This window comes from Budorcas taxicolor, chromosome Y (genome assembly GCF_023091745.1).
Source record: "Budorcas taxicolor isolate Tak-1 chromosome Y, Takin1.1, whole genome shotgun sequence".
Lineage (NCBI taxonomy): Eukaryota > Metazoa > Chordata > Mammalia > Artiodactyla > Bovidae > Budorcas > Budorcas taxicolor.
The window spans coordinates 345,748-366,267 of record NC_068936.1 but is presented as its reverse complement, the minus strand read 5'-3'; the positions used below and the strand labels follow the sequence as shown (position 1 = coordinate 366,267).

General features: G+C 42.7%; 1 protein-coding gene across 1 annotated transcript; it reads right to left on the bottom strand.

Moving 5' to 3' along the window:
• Positions 1-2,777: 2,777 nt before the first annotated feature.
• Positions 2,778-19,584, bottom strand: LOC128071035 (eukaryotic translation initiation factor 1A-like). The gene is made up of 6 exons (XM_052664026.1): positions 19,569-19,584; positions 17,542-17,625; positions 12,065-12,168; positions 10,954-11,004; positions 3,766-3,847; positions 2,778-2,872 (listed from the first exon to the last, which is right to left on the bottom strand). The coding sequence occupies exons 1-6, from the start codon at positions 19,582-19,584 to the stop codon at positions 2,778-2,780; spliced, it is 432 nt and encodes a 143-aa protein (XP_052519986.1).
• Positions 19,585-20,520: the final 936 nt, after the last annotated feature.

The following is a 20,520-nucleotide window of genomic DNA, read 5'->3' as shown; positions in this document are numbered from 1 at the left end:
AGATCTGTAAGTGAAAAGAACGTCAGACCTACAGGAAAACGAATTCTTCTAATAATGCATAAGGGATCGTCTTCCAGTACTTAGATAATCCTTTTGAACTAAACTTAAGGACACCAACCAGATTGTTTTCTCAGTTCCTGTGCGTTTTCACTGAATCTCTACGCTCTCCACGAGAACGTCACATGTTATGCAAGCCATTCTTTTCTCAATGTTTTAAATTAACTTATTCATCTTAACTGGAGCTTAGCATTTTTTTCTTCTCCTCAAGAGGGAAGGGCGGTACTAAATCAAATTCTTCTGACTCAGTCTGATCACAGGAGTGACACTCTAGTTAACTGCCAGGATAACTGACTCTGGCAGGAACTGCGATTCTGACATTAAACACATAAACCGAAACAAAATTCCCCAAATAACACAAACTCTTTTAATTGCCCTTGTCTTTTGTCTTTTCCCCAACTGAGCTGCTTAGTCACAGCTCCAGAAAGCTGTTCTCTTTTCCTTCTAAGGAAAGGCTTAACTCTGTGGGGCTTGGCATTCAAGTGTTCCCTTTCGTTAGATTCCCTGCCTTCAACCCCAGCTCAGTCGGGACAACCTTCAGGTCTCAAATAACGTGCTAAGCAACTGGTGCCTTTTACATTCTTACCACAGAAAATAACTGTCAGTTGTACCTCCACGGTATTAACTTAGCCACAAGGAATCTCTGGCAGATGTTAGAGAGAGAGAGAACAGCAATTCTGTGAAACCTGTTGTCAGCATTACAGACGCCCAAGTATCTTTGATACTACAAAGATATCACTCAATAGACATCTACTTAAAAGACATTTCATCACTGGAATCCTTCTTTGTACATAATCATTTTATACTTTCTGATTTACACCTGATTCGTAAAACCCGGGGTCCACTTTTTAAAATGAAACTGACTTTTTTTTCTTGAGCCACGACTGAACTGACATCTTTAAGATGTTCATTTTAACGTTTACATAATCCATAACTCCAAATACATAAAAGATGATGATGGAAGCATCATAAATATATAAAATTAAAGCTGATGTGAAACTTTTAGAGCCTCTGATAAATGATAGCAAAACTGGAAGAGAAAAAATGAAAAAAAGAAAGAAAAAGAAAACAAAACAGTTAATGACACTGCAACAATACTTTCCTAATCCCTTTTCATTTCCTATTTCTAGCGTGCTTTCAAATGCATACAACATCAGTAGATCATTGGGCTTCCCCGGTGGCTCAGAGGGTAAAACGTCTGCCAGCAATGCTGGAGACCCTGTTTCTGTACCTGGGTCGGGAAGATTCCCCTGGAGAAGGAAATGGCAACCCACTCCAGTATTCCTGCCTGGAGAACCCCACTGACATGGACGGAGAAGCCTGGCAGGCTACAGTCCAGGAGGTCGCAAAGAGTCGGGCACGACTTAGCGACTTCACTTTCACCTCAGGAGGGTATTATCGTGTGTTTAAAAATCTGTCACAATCTGGCTAAAAAAAAAACAAATCTGGCAAAAATTTCCCCCTTCAAGGCACATATCCAGCTGTTCTAATTCACGGGGTGAGTAATCGTAAAGAGCCTGAGTTTTCATGGTTATTCGTGGCCATGCCACGCAGGCCGCTGATCATTCTTTTCTGACCAGGACTTGACCTTGTGACCCCTACACTGGACGCTGAGAATCTTAAAATACTAGACCACCAGGGTAGTACCTTGGTTTCATTCCCTCAGTGATTTGGAAATCCATCAGAGTATAAATGGACTGGTATGAACAGGACAGATGCAACAGACTGTGTAGAAAATTACAAACTGTATAATCTTGGTGAATATGTGATTGCTCACTTCCACTTAAAATTCAGTTTCTCTGAGTGTCTGAAAATGCTCTTAATAAAAATGTTGGTGACTGAAAGATATTGAAGTCTGTGTCCTAGGGCAGTGATCCAATTTAGACTTCCTAAGATCTGCTCCTGGAATTCTAAACTTCCCCCTCAGTGTTCAGTCAAACACTCATTGATGTTTTTGCACTTTTGGTTTCTACAGTACATTTTTACTACAGAGGTGCCAAAACAAGAAGAAGAACTCTAACAGGCCTTACAGGAGTGTAAGCCATACTGTCATTCCAGTTACTTCATATGCCTGTCTAAAAAGTCAAGATTAGATACAGATCAATAAAATTTTTACTGAAACACATTCACAGCCGAACAGTGAGGCATTTAAAAGTCTTATCATCACTATTTCCTTACCAACCATTTCCCACAAACGCCAAACCGAAAGTCTGTCCTAGAGTGGTACAGGACAATTAATGTAACCTCTAAATACATGGGCAAGAAAGCAGGCCTTCATTTTAAGAATGCTTTGGAGTACACTCAAATTCCACGGCTTCAGCAAAGTGGCTTCAACATGCTTTACTTCTATTAACGTACCAGCCTTGTGCGATGGTACATTTTAAACCTGTCTGCAAAACGTCTTAGTGCTATCACTATAGACCGCCCCCCCACCCCTTGCCTAATAAAGTATCATTATGGAGTGCCCACTGTCAGACCTAATTGATTTAAAAAACAAACAAACAAACAAGCACCCCCAGAATTATAAAGTCTTTGAACGTTTAAAAAGTTTGCCACGGTGGCTTCTGAATACTAATGAATATTCAAATTCATGGATACATACGCCTCAATATGTATTCAGTTCAAGTGTTCAACCTCCTGAGACCTAAGACGGTGAAAGATCGGACTACTTTCATGTACAGAACAATAAGAAGCGCACACACACACCGTTCAGCCTGGACTTACACCTCAGTGTCTTCATCCTCATCTGCACGATCCTTAAACTGGATTTCATCATCATCTTCAGGATCAAAGCCGTCTGTTTCACTAAGTTCGACTAAAAACACAGTAAGAGCATCCTCTTAAAAACACAAAATCAAGATGTTACTAGAGAAATTGCTGACTTAAAGAAATAATACTGGATTAAGACTAAAACACTGAACTGTACAAGAAACCGCTTGTAATCAATCTTCGATTCAACAGTTTCATTCCAAGAAAAAAATCTTCCTAACTGCAAACGTATCACAGAGAACAAACTCACAATGAAACCACTAGAAGAAGTTCGCTGACAAGAAAGTATTGACCTGATTCCCATTTATCTTAGTATTTCTTACACGGCCTAATGGTCATCAGAATCTTCGCTCTGACTAAAAAACACCTAACTTTATAATAAAATGCACTGTAACAGAATAACTAAAATTGCTATCATGTTCAAAATGTGAGTTTAGTATACTTCCTCTTTTTTGCTACTAGAAACATATTTTAATCTCTCCAAGCTTCCTAGAGGAAGAATAGAATACTTCTGTCCTTAAGAAATAAAAGTAAAACACTCTCCACACAACACCACAACGGTACTCTATTTACTAAGAAAAACTGAATGCGCCTCCATAAAAATCAATACCAGTACCATAACTGTTGTCATCGAGTAGCTGCAACCCGATATACTCTCTTAAGAGTTGCTTAGAAGAGGCATCCCTTTAACAATTCTTACGTATAAGTCTAGAGTCTGTAAACTTTTTCATTCCCCACCAAAAGAACATATTGTAGGAAGAGAATCCATTACTAAGTTGTTAATATACTGAAGTATTTAATACATACTTAAAGTGAAGTGGAGCATATATGTAAAAATACATTAGAGAGAGAGAATTCTGAAACATCTGCTTCACCTAAACACTAACTAGCCAACGCTATGAGAAGACAGGGAGATGTAAAAACTTTGATATTAACTACCGTATTCTGGAAGCTCTCCATAATCCTTCAGACTTCTGGCTTCATCTGCACTGTACTTTAAAATGACATCTGCTTTGTTATCCTTGGAGAAAAACAAGGAAAGATCAAAACTGGTTATGCAAAGAATCATCAGTTGTCTTGGAATATACTTTCAAATCAAACACACTTAAGTAAAACCTCACTATTCTCTCACCTTCCTTCTCACACACACACACACACACACACACACACACACACACACACACACACACACACATCCTCATGACAAAGTTTGCATGCGTGACCAAATAAAGTATAGACTAGAAAAATGATGTATACAATGCACTGAATCAGAGTAAGAAAAGGAAATACAGGTGGTGGTGGTTTTGTAACGTTGTCCTTGTCCACACTCGAACACTGTAGTTCAAAGTGAAAGTGGTAGTTTTACCCAAGAGAAACCTTTCTGTAACCCACAGTTCTTACAGGATCTTACTGATCCGAACTGTCTGTGGTCCTTTAGAAAGACACCTATGCCTTCCTAAAACCTGACGGGCTTGAAGTGAAGTCCTCGAGTGTTCATAAAGCTCTTCTGGGTGTTTCTGATGCAAATATGCCTGAGAAGTACTGCCCTAAAACTGTTCCCTTATCTCCATTTTAAAGAAGCTGAGCCACTGACAGAGGAAACAATTCTGAATGTGGACAATTAACCTAGAAAAGCCCTAAAGAAAGGCAACTGAAACTATCACAGTCATAAAACTGCAGTGTAATACAAACCAACCCTTCTCAAACTATAACGTGCACAGAAAACACGTAGCTATTGTGTTAAAACTCTGAGTGCAACTCAGTAGCTAATAACGTGCTAATATGGTGATTGCAGCCACGAAATTAAAAGACGCTTACTCCTTGGAAGGAAAGTTATGACCTACCTAGATAGCATATTCAAAAGCAGAGACATTACTTTGCCAACAAAGGTCCGTTTAGTCACGGCTATGGTTTTTCCAGTGGTCACGTGTGGATGCGAGAGTTGGACTGTGAAGACAGCTGAGCGCCGAAGAATCGATGCTTTTGAACTGTGGTGTCGGAGAAGACTCTTGAGAGTCCCTTGGACTGCACGGAGATACAACCAGTCCATTCTAAAGGATCTCAGCCCTGGGTGTTCTTTGGAAGGAATGATGCTAAAGCTGAAACTCCAGGACTCTGGCCACCTCATGCGAAGAGTTGACTCACTGGAAAAGACCCTGATGCTGGGAGGGATTGGGGGCAGGAGGAAAAGGGGACGACAGAGGATGAGGCGGCTGGACGGCATCACCGACTCCATGGACGTCGAGTTTGAGTGAACTCCGGGAGATGGTGATGGACAGGGAGGCCTGGCGTGCTGCGATTCATGGGCTCGCAACGAGCCGGACACGACTGAGCGACTGAACTGAACTGAACTGAACCGGACACCTCCACAGAGTGGGGATGCTGCTATTATCTTTACAGTATGATTTGAGTAACAAGGGTTTGTAATTATCCACAGCAGATTAAAAACCAGAAGAGCTGTTTGTGGCTCTCACTTTAAAGTTAGTGTTTTAATCCCTTAATGGATTAATATAACTCTGGTTGCACTGCCCATAAAACAAAGAATTAAACTGGGAACGAACGATTCTTCGATCCATTTCCGGGGTTATATGTAGTTAAACTGAAATAAATGGATACACGTTTACAGACAGCGTCTATGTTTCTGGTCATCACATAGAAAAAATGGAAAGGTTATACATGGATGATCGAGATCACAAAAACATACCAAGGGAAAAGATTCAGTGAAGTCCCAGGATATAAAATCAACATACAAACATCAGTTGTAGTGGTAATGTGTCCATAGTACCCAAAGTAATGTACGGGTTCCGGGTAATTCCTATAAAATTCAAGTAGCAGTTATTTTCAGAGACAAAGTTATATGGAACCATATATACACACAATCCTAACCGCCAAAGCCATCTTGAGGAAGAATAAAGCTGGAGGACACACACTTCCTGCTTTTCAAGCACAACTGTCCAAACAATATGGCACTGGCACTCCACCAGTAATGCAGATCCTGGAACAAAGCTGAGCCCTCAGAAATAAAATGTTTCAAAGACAGTCAACGAATACTTATGAACGGAAGCGAGATCACTGTGTAGAAAAGACGTCCTTCCCAATAAACGGGACTGGGGAAACAATACTTAACATAAAAGCGGACCCGTATCTTACACCAGAAACTACCTAAAATTACCCTGAAAGAGATCAGAGAGTTAAACACAGACCGGAAACCATAAAACTACTGCAAGAGAACACAGTGTAAAACCACCAAATGCTGCTCTTGCTCTCTGCTTTTGGGACAGGACACCAAACCCATAAGCAACACCAGCAAAACCTAGTAAGTGTAAACACTTCACACTAAATCGCTTTTGCACAGAAGAGGAAATTGTCAACAACAACTAACCAAGACAGTGTACTAGATCGGGAAAGATATTTGACCACTAAAGGGACTAACATCCAACGCAGATAAACCCTGCCATTGGCAACAACACGGATGAACCTGGAGAGCAGTGTGCTAAGAGAAACCAGCCACCCAGAGAAAGCGAACACTGCAGGACCTCATTTATATGTGGAATCAGGACTGAACACAAACTCATCAAAGTTCAGGGACGCTCCTAATCGCTCAGCTTTGAGTGACCTGGATTTTCTGCACAAGCCTGAAATGAAGAGAAGAACTATCAGTCGCCTGGCTGAGTGTCAAAGGTGTGCCCCAGCAAGCTCAGAGCCTACAAGGAGAGGCTGAGAGGCCTGCTGGTTTTTAATGAAACTTCAAACACGGGCTGTCTGTGACCGTATAAACAAGCATTCAGTGGCCACATGCAAGGAAAAGATACATGCCATACCCAATCTGTTTCCGCAATCACTCAGCAAACAACGGCAAGGAGAGAGAGAGAACGGGAGAAGAGATCTGGTCTCCCGTCTCACCACCTTATATGTGCATTTTCTAGTTTTCAGCAACAAAAACAACAAGAAACACGAGGCACACAGAGAAAAACGAGAAGGTGTTTGGTCACATGCCAGAAAATAAGTAGTCAATACAGAGCATGGCTGAGAAAGCCTAGAAGCTGGACTTCACAGAGATAGTACCTCAGGTCGCATTCATAAAAAGAAGGCAAGAAACAGTGTGCATAATGTTCTTTTGGTTGTGAACAATATTTCACTAGAGAATCAAGACAAACATATTCTTTAAGAGAAAACTAGTGGAGATAAAAAGCGGAGTAGCTGACTTCAAACTGTCTCTTTAATCACTGGGAGAACAATCACACCAGAAGACCAACAAGGAAACAGAACAGTGAAACTTGACAAATCAGGAAGTCTCAGGTATTTACAGGAAACATGACCTGATAACAGACTAGAGAGAGACAGCAATTATTTCACTCAAAATTTAGTGACGCACAAGCGACGGGTTTGACGCAGAAATCAAAAGGATTTCTGTCTCACAAGTCGTACGTACTCCAAACACTGAGATCATAGTGGGCAACTACCGAGTAGTTCTCTAAGTAGTCATCTCAGATTTATAACTTACACATTAGGAGACCTAGTCTCTGCCTTGCCTTTCTCGTACAAGCCAAAAAGAACCCCTTTTTTGGAGACAGAGGTTTTGCCTGACTTAATTGCATCGTCTACAGCAGGGACTTCTCAAACCTGGATTTGAGACCTTTAAATTTAAAACTCGTAACTGAGAACCCAATGTAAAATTACTTATTTTTTCTTTTAATGAGGGAGAATACTAATGAAAATCACTGTTATTACGCTACTGTTCTTATTTCAGCAAAGGTCATTTTACAAAATATTTAACAAGCAAAATGGGCAGAGTCCTCTGGTGGTCCAACGATAAGGACTCCAGGGCTTTCCTCGGCAGTATGCTGGGTTGAACCCCTGACTGAGGATCTAGGATCCCACAAGCCGCAGTGCCATCAAATATTAGAGAAAAAAAATGAAAGGAAAATGAATAATCTAGCCCTGTGAAATATATATCATAAGATACGAAGATAACTTCTCATTTTACCACAGAACACTGAAAACGTCAGCCTGCAGCATAATCCCTGAAAACCTAGCACAGAGCCTTGGATACACCTGGGCTTAAAAATTTACACAAGAGCTAACACCTATCCTACTCACACTCTTCCAGAAAATTGCGGAGGAAGGCAAACTTCCAAACTCATCCTATGAGGCCACCGTCACCCTAGTACCAAAACCTGACAAAGATGCCATAAAAACAGAAAACTACAGGCCCATATCACTGATGAACATAGATGCAAAAAGCCTTAACAAAATTCTAGCAATCAGAATCCAACAACACATTAAAAAGATCACACACCATGACCAAGTGGCCTTTATCCCAGCGACGCAAGGATTCTTCCATATCCGCAAATCAATCAGTGTAATTCACCGCATTAACAAATTGAAAAACAAAAGCCATATGATTATCTCAATAGATGCAGAGAAGGCCTTTGACAAAATTCAACATCCATTTATGATAAAAGCTCTCCAGAAAGCAGGAATAGAAGGAACATACCTCAACATAATAAAAGCTATATACGACAAACCCACAGCAAACATTATCCTCAATGGTGAAAAATTGAAAGCATTTCCCCTAAAGTCAGGAACAAGACAAGGGTGCCCACTTTCACCGCTACTATTCAACACAGTTCTGGAAGTTCTGGCCACAGCAATCAGAGCAGAAAAAGAAATAGAAGGAGTCCAGATTGGAAAAGAAGAAGTAAAACTCTCACTGTTTGCAGATGACATGCTCCTCTACACAGAAAACCCTAAAGACTCCACCAGAAAATTACTAGAGCTAAGCAGTGAATATAGCAAAGTTGCAGGATACAAAATCAACACACAGAAATCGCTGGCATTCCTGGACACTAATAATGAGAAAGTAGAAAAGGAAACAATTCCGTTCACCATTGCAACGAAAAGAATAAAATACTTAGGAATATACCTACCTAAAGAAACTAAAGACCTATATATAGAAAACTATAAAACACTGGTGAAAGAAATCAAAGAGGACACTAATAGATGGAGAAATATGCCATGTTCATGGATCGGAAGACTCAATGGAGTGAAAATGAGTATACTACTCAAAGCAATCGACCGATTCAATGCAATCCCTATCAAGCTACCAGCGGTATTTTTCACAGAGCTAGAACAAATAATTTCACAATTTGTATGGAAATACAAAAAACCTCGAATAGCCAAAGCAATCTTGAGAAAGAAGAATGGAACTGGAGGAATCAGCCTGCCTGACTTCATGCTCTACTACAAAGCCACAGTCATCAAGACAGTATGGTACTGGCACAAAGACAGAAATGTGGATCCGTGGAACAAAATAGAAAGCCCAGAGATAAATCCATGCACCGATGGACACCTTATCTTTGACAAAGGAGGCAAGAGTATACAATGGAGAAAAGACAATCTCTTTAACAAGCGGTGCTGGGAAAACTGGTCAACCACGTGTAAAAGAATGAAACCAGATCACTTTCTAACACCACACACAAAAATATACTCAAAATGGATTAAAGATCTAAACCTAAGACCAGAAACTGTAAAACCCCGCGAGGAGAACATAGGAAAAACACTCTCCGACATAAACCACAGCAGGATCCTCTGTGATCCACCTCCCAGAATTCTGGAAATAAAAGCAAAAATAAACAAATGGGATCTAGTTAAAATTAAAAGCTTCTGCACAACAAAGGAAACTGTAAGTAAGGTGAAAACACCGCCTTCTGAATGGGAGAAAACAATAGCAACTGAAGCAACTGACAAACAACTAATCTCAAAAATACACGAGCAACTTATGCAGCTCAATTCCAGAAAAACAAACGACCCAATCAAAACATGGGCCTAAGATCTAAATAGACATTTCTCCAAAGAAGACATACGGACGGCTAACAAACACATGAAAAGATGCTCAACACCACTCATTACCAGAGAAATGTAAATCAAGACCACAATGGGGTACCATTTCACACCAGTCAGAATGGCCTTGATCCAAAAGTCTGCAAGCAATAAATGCTGGAGAGGGTGTGCAGAAACGGGAACCCTCTTACACTGTTGGTGGGAATGCAAACTAGGACAGCCACTATGGAGAACAGTGTGGAGAGTCCTTAAAAAACTGGAAATTGAACTGCCCTGTGACCCAGCAATCCCACCGCCGGGCATACACACCGAGGAAACCAGAACTGAAAGACACATGTGTACCCCAATGTTCACCGCAGCACTGTTTATAATAGCCAGGACATGGAAGCAACCTAGATGTCCATCAGCAGGCGAATGGATAAGAACGCTGTGGTACATATCCACAATGGAGTATTACTCAGCCATTAAAAAGAATACATTTGAATCCATTCTAATGAGGTGGATGAAACTGGAGCCGATTATACAGAGTGAAGTAAGCCAGAAAGAAAAACACCAATACGGTATTCTAACACACATATATGGAATTTACAAAGATGGTAATGATGACCCTGTACGTGAGACAGCAAAGGAGACACAGATGTGTGGAGCGGACTTTTGGACTCTGTGGGAGAGGGAGAGGGTGGGATGATTTGGGAGAATGGCATTGAAACATGTATACTATCATGTAAGAAACGAATCGCCAGTCCAGGTTCGATGCATGATACTGGATGCTTGCGGCTGGTGCACTGGGATGACCCAGAGAGATGTTATGGGGAGTGAGGTGGGGGCGCGGGGGGGGGGGAGGGGGGTCCAAGATTGGGAACTCATGTATATCCGTGGCGGATTCATGTCAATGTACGGCAAAACCAATACAGTATTGTAAAGTAAAAAGTTTTTAAAAACTTAATTAAAGTAAATAAATAAGTAAACTATGAAAAAAAATAATAAAGGAGGACAGAAGGATGAGCTGTAGCATCTATCCGAAATTATAAGAGAATATTTATTACTTACTGTATTTAAAATAAAGAAAGAAACAACCAGTCTTCCCAAAAATCACATGCACCATCAGTCAGCCAGAATCCTATCATCTTAAACATCGTGGATCATGACAAATTTTGATGCCAGGAGGATGACAACCATAACTGGCTAGAACTGGCGAGAAGATGCATTTTACTGCATCATCTGAATACTGATATCGATGATTCCTATATTCAAGAACATTATAAATTCAGCTGTAATTGTTACCTGGTAGTCTCGGAGACCAATCAGTATAATATCTGAGGTATTTATCCAAACCTATTGAAAAAAACAACAACAACAACTCACGGTCTGTTACGTGTAAAACGCAAACAACAGTGTTTGACGTAAAGCCATACGTAATACAGAAGATACAATTCCTTCGGTACATGAAAAGTATCTAGTAATAATTACGGCGAAACTACAGATGCGTGTGTGTGTCATGTGTGCATGTGGATGTATCTGTGTATTATCTGTGTGAGTGCTCATGCCTATGAGGCACAGTTTAGTTATAGATGCTTACCGTATAGTAATCGAAAACTAAAGCTAGGCAGTTCAGTTTGGGTCCAATTTTCTAATTTAGGATATTACAATATATAACAATTTCACTTCAATTAAAGTCTTTAACTTTACAAAAGCGTAGTTCTTTGTCACATGAATCACTTTAATTCACAGATCGCTCTGGACATTTTTCATTCTTTCAAACAAATGAAAATAAGTCATATACACACATATAGCCATCTAGTAACCAATCGACATCGATTCAGGCCCCTAAATCACTAACTGGAAAAGAATGACTCAACAGAACAAAACTGCTTTTCAATCCAAAAAATTACGGTTGAAGGAACTTTTAAACAATATGATCAATCAATGTGCCAAAACTACTAAATAAGGTGCTTTATTACGTTCCGAACACCACATTTAGCTGTTCCCACAAAGCAAAGTCTTACCCAGGACCATACACTGGATTTAATTAGCAACGAGACTCCTTTTGTCTTAAAAATAATTTTCAGCTGTTTCATTTTTCTTTCTTTCTTTCACGGCTTAACATTTTTGTTAAGAGTCTAGGCCATGTGTTTCATACACGGAATCTGTCTGTTTCCCCAAGAGCAAACATCTCTGGCATACGTCCAGCCTAGGCGTCACAAATCATTCTTTCTAAATCTAAGTCCAATCACGAAAGTTATCGAGGATTTTCTAGTTTTATGCATTTATACTGCCTTATCAATCACCGTTTTTGAAGTCTGCAAGAATTCACCAAGTTCACTCACTTGGAAGCACAGATAAATGTCTTAAAGGTAACTTCTGTACTAAAGGAAAACAGATCTCCAACACTGACCTGTTTCCTCAAGCTTCCTCGGATACGACATATCCGTGTCACTCCATCAAAACACATTGCTTCCAATCGTGCATTTCCCAACATCTTGGTTACCTGAGCATATTCTTAGGAAGGGGCAAAAAAAGAAGAAAGCAAAACAAAACCGTAAACTACTGTTCAATTTTTCTTAAAACGCCAACACTTGTTCTTAGGTTGGTAAGGTCACTTTTAGTGCTAACTTTAGACCAAACCAAGATTTAAAAAAGAACAAAATGTTCAAGTAGTAGAACAAGTGAGAGCTGTCTCAAGGTGACGTGTATTAATTTTATCCGCAAAAAGGAGAAAACTCTTAATCTCTCAAACAATGGCTATAGTCTCTTCCAGCTACACCTTTGCATTTAGCCTCTTGTTTTTAGAGCAAGGAAAAGTTGACAGAAGTGAAGCAGTTACTCCAAAATCACAAATGTTATTTCCACGAGAAGATACCTGCTGCTGGGCATGTTTATCTACTGATTTGAGAAAATCAGTTCAGTCTTGGTCTTCATGACTGCATGCTCTACCTTTGGACATCAAAGCGGCTCACTTCAGACTGCACCCTAAACGCTGACTTAGCAACCTCTCACGCTGAGTATTCGCAAAATCTCGGCTCTCCTTTCCCTCATTAACTCTACTGATAATCAACTGATCAGTCGGCTGATCATTAACAAACTTTTGCTTGGGAACACGTTGATGCTTTTTCTAAAGTTCTTAAAATGGTATTTCAAGGTAAAGCGTCAAATGTTTAAAGACAATTATATCTAAGCATAGTCAAGAGGCCACCTGATTCTACTGTCACTTGAAAACACTGACGTACGCATTAGCCAGTACGGGACCATGTCTTCTGGACTGAAATGACAAAAGCGGGCATCAGAATAAAGAGAAAGAAACAGGTAGTTAGTATAAAGCCGGTACAGTACTACATTTGTTGTTGTTGTTGTTTTTAACCGAGGACTAACATCAAAGTGACATCCACCGCAGCCACGAAATTAAAAGGCACCTGCTCCTTGAACTTTCAGGTATGACATAACTCACATCCAATCCCTGATGATTATACAGTGGAAGTGAGAAATAGATTTAAGGGACTAGATCTGACAGACAGAGTGCCTGATGAACTATACAGGAGACGGGAGCAAGGGACACTGCGCAGGAGACGGGAGCAAGGCCATCCCCCAAGAAAAAGGACTGCAAAAAAGCAAAATGGCTGTCCCATGGAGGCCTCGCAGGATAGCTGTGAAAAGAAGAGACGTGAAAAGCAAAGGAGTGAAGGAAAGATACACCCATTTGTATGCAGAGTTCCAAAGAATAGCAAGGAGAGATAAGAAAGCCTTCCTTGGTGATCAGTGCCGTGAAAGAGAGGAAAACAATAGAATGGGAAAGATATCAAGGGAACACTGCATGCGAAGATGGGCTCCAGAAAAGGCAGAAACTGTATGGACCTAACAGAAGCAGAAGACAGTAAGGAGAGGTGGCAAAAATACACAGAAGAACTGTACAAAACAAGATCTGCCCGACCCAGATAATCACCATGGAGTGACCACTCACCTGGAGCCAGACATCCTGGAATGTGAAGTCAAGTGGGCCCTTAGGGAGCATCACTAGGAACAAAGCTGGCGGAGGTGATGGAATTCCAGCTGGGCTACTTCAAATCCTCAAAGATGATGCTGTGAAAGTGCTGCCCTCAATATACCAGCAACTTTGGAAAACACAGCAGTGGCCACGGGCCTGGAAAAGTCAGTTTTCACTCCAGTTCCAAAGGAAGGCAATGCCAAACAACGCTCAAACGACCGCACTATTGTACTCGTCTCACACGCTAGCAAAGCAATGCTCAAAATTCTCCAAGCCAGGCTTCAGCAATGCATGAACCGTGAAATTCCAGATGTTCAAGCAGGTTTTACAAACGGCAGAGGAACCCGAATCAAGTTGCCAACATCCGCTGAATCATGCAAAAAGCAAGAGAGTTCCAGAAAAACATCTATTTCTGCTTTGCTGACTGTGCCAGAGCCTTTGACTGCGGGGATCCCACTGAACTGTGGACAATTCTGAAGGAGATGGGAATACCAGACCACCTGACCTGCCTCTTGAGAAAGCTGTATGCAGGTCAGGAAGCAACAGTTAGAGCTGGATACGGAACAACAGACTGCTTCCAAGTAGGAAAGGGAGCACATCTAGGCTGCACATTGTCACCCTGCTTATTGAACTTACGTGCAGATCACATCATGAGAAACACTGGGCTGGATGAAGCACAGGCTGGAATCAAGACTGCCGGGAGAAAATTCTATAAACTCAGATATGCTCATGACACCACCACTGACGAAAGATCCTCTCTAAGAAAGTGAAAGGAGAGAGTGAAAAGGTTGGCTTCAAGCTAAACATTCAGAAAACCAAGATCACGGCATCCCGTCCCATCACTTCATGGCAAATACACGGGGAACAGTGGAAACAGTGGCTGACTTTATTGCGGGGGGCTCAAAAATCACTGCACATGGCGACTGCAACCATGAAATAAAAAGACACTTGCTCCTTGGATGGAAAGTTACAACCAACCTAGACAGCGTATTAAAAAGCAGAGGCACTACTTTGCCGACAAAGGTCCGTCTAGGCAAGGCTGTGGCTTTTCCAGGAGTCATGTACGGATGTGAGAGAGAGGGCGGTAAAGAAAGCTGGGTGCTGAAGGACTGATGCTTTTGCACTGTGGTGTTGGAGAAGAGTTGTGAGAGTCCCTCGCACTGCAAGGAGATCCAAGCAGTCCATCCTGAAGGAGACAGATCAGTCCTGGGTGTGCACTGGAAAGACTGATGTTGAAGCTGAAACTCCCAACATTTTGGCCACCTGATGGGCCGAGCTGACTCATTTGCAAAGACCCTGATGCTGGGGAAGACTGAGGGCAGGAGGAGAAGGGAACGACAGAGGATGAGATGGTTGGATGGCATCACCGACTCTAACGGACGGGAGTTCGCATACACTCCGGAGTTGGTGATGGACAGGGAGGCCTGGGGTGCTGCAGTCCACGGGGTCGCAAAGAGTCGGACTCGACTGAGCGACTGAACTGAACTGAACCGCTCCTTGGAAGAAAAGCTATGATGACAAAGGTCAGTATAATCAAAGCTCTGGTTCTTCCCGTAGTTACATATGGATGCGAAAGTCGGGACCATAAAGAAGGCTGAACTGTTGAAGAGCTGGAGTTTTTCAACTGTAGCGCTGGACAAGACTCTTGAGAGGCCCCTGGACAGCAAGGAGATCAAACCAGTCAATCCTAAAGGAGATCTACCCTGAATATTCAGTGCGAGGACTGCTGCCGAAGCTCCAGTACTTTGGCCACCTGATGCAAAGGGTCAGCTGCAAGGAGACCCTCAGGCAGGGAAAGCAGGAGGGCAAGAGAAGAGGACAACAGAAGATGAGACGGTTGGGCGGTATCACAGGATTCAAGGGACACGAGTCTGAGCAAACGCAAGGCTACCGTAAGGACAGGGAACCCTGGTGTACTGTGTCGTTCATGGGGTCCTGCAGGGTCACAGACATGGCTTAGTGGCTGAAAAACAACAACTCCTCCAAAGAGATCCTAGGCTAATCTGTCGTTATCCTGAAAGGTAAACGGGATTCAAACTATGGAGAGTCCCTTGGATCACAGGCCATCAGTCCAGCTTGGTACTCCGGACTGCTACACAGGAGAAAAGAACAAAGAAAAAGAAAACGATCATTTAAAACCTGGCCCTGAAAACAGACTGCTAATGTAAGGAAAAAATATGAAGGCCAACGACCAGCTTATCTTTAGCCACACATCATGTTTCAAATAATTAATAAAAATCTTTGGGTGTCTCCCTGAGCGTGTGTGCGTGTGTGTGTGTGTGTGTGTGTGTGTGTGTAGTGACTTGCACTGTGCAGGAATAACTACATGGCTCTGTTATGAAGTGCTGGAAATTACTGAAACAAATGGCCAGCTCAATAACAGAGAACAGAACTGTCAATTCAGAGAAAAGTATACATTTGAACTGAGCAATACGTTAACCTCAACTCATCTCAGCATCCACATAGGGCTACTGGCTATTCCAAATCACAGGTCTGCCCGGTGGCTCAGCCATGAAGAATCCACCTGCAGACGCAAGAGACAAAGGGGACACACACTAGACTTCCGGGCCAGGATGATCCCGTGGAGAAGCAAATGGCAACACACTCCAGTACTCTTCCCTGGAGAATCCCATGGACACAGCAGCCAGGTGGGCTACAGTCCACGAGATCGCTAAAGAGTGAGACGTGCCTAAGCGCCAAGCAACAGGGCTAGAAAAAAGTACTTCTTCGGTAAGCTTAAATATCTTGAAACCGTGCTAATGGAGTTACATACGAGAAAGGCTTCGCTCTTAGAGGATGATATAATTAGGGCGAAAAACCGTAACTGTATGTAACTAGACCTGCCTACAGGAAAGTTTAAAACGGTAGGAGGAAACTGTGCGTGTTCCGAAAGAAAGCACAGGGAAAAAAACATTAAAGATTAGGGAGTGAGTAAAAACATACGGGAGTTGTACTCATATTTCAGCTCCTCTGTGGGGCTTAGCTATCCATTAAAGGGAAAAAAGGAAGTGTTTCAGTCAATTATTTTACTCTTATTTTAGTCTGCACTTACTCAAATAAGAGATAGTCAATTACTCAGTGACTTTATTAAACACACTCATGCGCTAGTGACACTGGAGTACTGAGGGGCTGAGGTCTTGGCATAGATTTCTCATAGCCTACTGAAAAATATTACAAGAGTAGGGGATTTTCAATGTTGGCAGCCAGGCTTGCCCCGCTCTCAACACTACGATTCACCGTCATTTATACCACGTTTCTCCTCAGAATCGAAACAGGACACCTTGTTTACACATGCCACATTAAGCCTGCAGGAAAAATAGTGTAAAGTGAATTATTTAATACAGAAATTCTGGAAAACGTAGGGCACTGGAATTGGGGAAAAGCTGGAGATACGAGGGGCTTCTGTGTGGCTCAGTGGTAGGGAATCCACCTGCCAATACAGCAGATCCCGGTTTGATCCCTGGTCCAGGATGAACCCACATGCCTCCAAAAAGACTGAGCCCTTGTGCCACAGCTACCGAGCCTGTGCTCTACAGCCTAGAAGCCGCAACTGCTGTGCCCACATGCTGCAACTACTAAAGCCCGGTCTCCCCAGAGCCTCTGTTCCGCAAGTCGAGAGAACACCCGGTTGAGTAAACATGTGCATTGCAACTACAGAGTAGCCCCCCTCCCCACAACTAAAGAAATCCCGTGCACAGTAAGGAAGGCCCAGCATAGCGCCATCCCCCCACCCCCACCAAAGAAAACCCACATAAACAAATAAAATCATTCAAATTAAAAAAAAAAAAAGGAGTTATGAGACAACTCCTCAGGACTATGACTAACGTATGTTACAGATTAAACTCTGAAATTCACATTACTAGAAAAGGTATAAATAACCAAATTATTCTTACCTTGCCCATCTTCTTTAAAGACCAGGTCTCCTTTTTCATATTCGTTCTTCTTCTTACCCTTGCGTCTATTTCTGCCTCCTTTCCCTAAGTGATTGAAAAGTGAATAAAAATTGAAATCTAATTATCTGTATAACAGTTTACAAACTCAACTATGAAACAAGCTCACATAAGCTTTTACACTTTATGAAAACACAGGGAAACAAACAGGTTATCATTTAAATAGCAGTAAAATATCAACAGACCTCAAAAGAGATTTACAATTTAACCTAATTTGCTTTCTGGTTAGCCCCTTACAAATTGCCAATGGCTGTCTTCTAAATGCCTTACCAGATAATAATATTATCAACCACATAACCCATGACCAGAGATCACCATTAGCATTTTTATTATCCATGCTTTCCAGTTAAACCTGGATTCTATACCTTCTCTTCCACTATTTATTTTCAAATAAAAAATCCAAGACTAGTCCATGTATTTGTAAAGGAATGAAAACCGAAAAATCATACGTAGGACTGTCTTCAGTTTGGCATGAGAGTTAGCCGCTGCTTTAAAAGTCCCGCAGAAGGAAGATGGGAGATACCCAAGGCTGGAGGGAAGCCTAGGAAGATAACATTAACAAAAGTGTACTGAACATCTATTAAGCACCAAGCTGTAGTAGGTGAACATTCATAAGGTCAGTCCTGTTCTCTTTAGAATGCACAGTCTAACGTGGGCATCTGAAACTTCATTCTTAGAAGCAGAGGAGGAAACAAGGAACGTATGCAAATGTACACTCATTTGTAAGCTAAAAGTGAATTATATAGATTAGAAAAAAAATCAGCAGAAAGGCTGTGCCAGTCGGTCTGGGGACTCTAGAGAGCACTGAGCTGAAAGGCAAAGAAGTGTGCCCGGAATATGGCAAAGGTTAAGGAAGCCTTGAGAGCTAAAAGGAAGTGCCAGGAATGAATAAGGAAGAGAGGTTTGTTGTAGAGTGTGAAATGTGGTGCTATTCTGAAGGCAGTATTCTCATTCCTTGCACTTAACAGTTTTCCAGGAGGCATTACAAGGACATTAACATGACACAAGCAGAACTCAGGGCTGTAAAAAGGAGAATTCAATGAATGACCGTCCCAGTGCCCTGCTTCAGTTAGCTTGAAAGAAAGTGAAAGTGAAGTTGCTCAGCCGTGTCCGTCTCCCACGCTTTGCGACCCCATGGACTGTAGCCTACCAGCCTCCTCTGTCCATGGGATTTTCCGGGCAACAGTACTGGAGGGGATTGCCATTTCCTTCTCCAGGGGATCTTCCTGACTCAGGGATCGAACCCTGGTCTCCCGCATCACAGACAGACGATTCACCGTTTGAGCCAGTGCCGTTTTGGAAGTTACAAGTAAAGTTATTGTCAAATCTGATTATTTGTGACCTGTCTGCCTCAGAATAAGGATAAGCAGAAATACATAGTGCCAGCATCTATTTTATGAGAAAAGAAGGCTGAACACGCTGGGATATTGCCTGCCTTCTAAAGAAGGTTTTAAGGTTTGCCACGGTGAAAGTGAGAGGTAGAAGAAAGTAAACCGGCAGTCATGAACCTAGACGTGCGACAATGTTTTAGCTTCGTGTTTGCAAAGAAGCAGTATTTTCACCAGTAGTCAACTGTCCGCAAAGTAAACTGCTGACAAATAGTTAACGGACCCAAAAGAAAGAATCAGTGTCTCGTAAACAACCGCTAAAGGAGAGTCCTGGGAAGGGATGAAGGCCGGAGGGGCGAAGCCTGGGCTGCCCGAAAGTAGGCTTCTTCCAGTTTACTAACGCGCCTGCAGTTAAACTGGCATGAATCCGAAACTAATCGAGGTTTACCCTCCCTGTGAAATTGACAAAAAGGGAGAGGAAATTATACCGCTATGTGAACCGAGCGGGAGGAGGCAGGAGCGGCTTCTCGCTCCTATGTGGACTGTGCAGTCCGGCTCAAAGACATCAGCCAACCACAAGAAGCAGGAACTACCAGTGAGGGCGGCTGAGCAATCGGTGGTTCCCCGAAACCCAGTCATTACCTTTATTCTTGGGCATAGCCGTAGCCGCAGGCTCACTGTTTCCACGCAGCTTCCCGTGCGGCTGCCGCTGCCGCTGCCAGGTAATCCTCTGAGGCTTCCGAGGAACTAAGTTACACTCTCCGAACTGAGAACTCAGGAGACAAAGGCACGCGGCCTCGCTTAGCAGCAGCAAAATGGCGACCCGGCTGGTGTCACGGGGTTAACGTCACTTTCCTCGCGCATGACGCTACCGGCCTATCCGCCACGCACAGTCTCTTCCGCCCTAGCGAGCACGTGTAGGCCAAACCAACTGACTCCCGGTGCTCAGCAGTGTGAGTGACGCTGTGTCGGATTCCAGTAAAGAGTGATCGATTTTTGGAGAACACCGCGCTGAGCTTGGAACGAGATGTGTCAATATAGTGGAGACCGCGTGCACTTCCCCAGTTAGAAACCGCTCGAGCTAACTCATACTACTGAAGAGGCTTCTGCTGCTGCGGCGGCTGCTAAGTCGCCTCAGTCGTGTCCGACTCGGTGCGACCCCATAGACGGCAGCCCACCAGGCTCCCCTGGCCCTGGGATTCTCCGGGCAAGAACACTGGAGTGGGTTGCCATTTCCTTCTCCAGTGCATGAAAGTGAAAAGTGAAGTCCGCTCAGTCGCGTCCGACTCGTAGCGACCCCATGGACTGCAGCCTACCAGGCTCCCCCCCGTCCATGGGATTTTCCAGGCAAGAGTACTGGAGTGGGGTGCCATTGCCTGTTAATAAGCGCTCTTGCCTGACCATTTCTTCACTTAAATTGTATCCGTTGTCTCCCTTCTTGGAGAAACAAATTCCACCATGATGCTTCTGTTAGAAATGTAGCGTAATACACGTGGTGGAGCAATTAAAGAGAAAGGGTGTGCATATCTCTCCAAAGGCTGAACCGAGGATCATTACAGACCCCTCTCTCAGGTCCACCAAGTTTGGTGGCGGC

Excerpts from the sequence above, each read along its gene's own strand:
- LOC128071035 (XM_052664026.1), bottom strand. Across the intron at positions 12,169-17,541 it reads CTTTAAAGAAGATGGGCAAG|AATATGCTCAGGTAACCAAG; the intron begins GTAAGAATAATT and ends CCCCTTCCTAAG. Across the intron at positions 11,005-12,064 it reads GAGGAAGCTTGAGGAAACAG|GTTTGGATAAATACCTCAGA; the intron begins GTCAGTGTTGGA and ends TTTTTTCAATAG.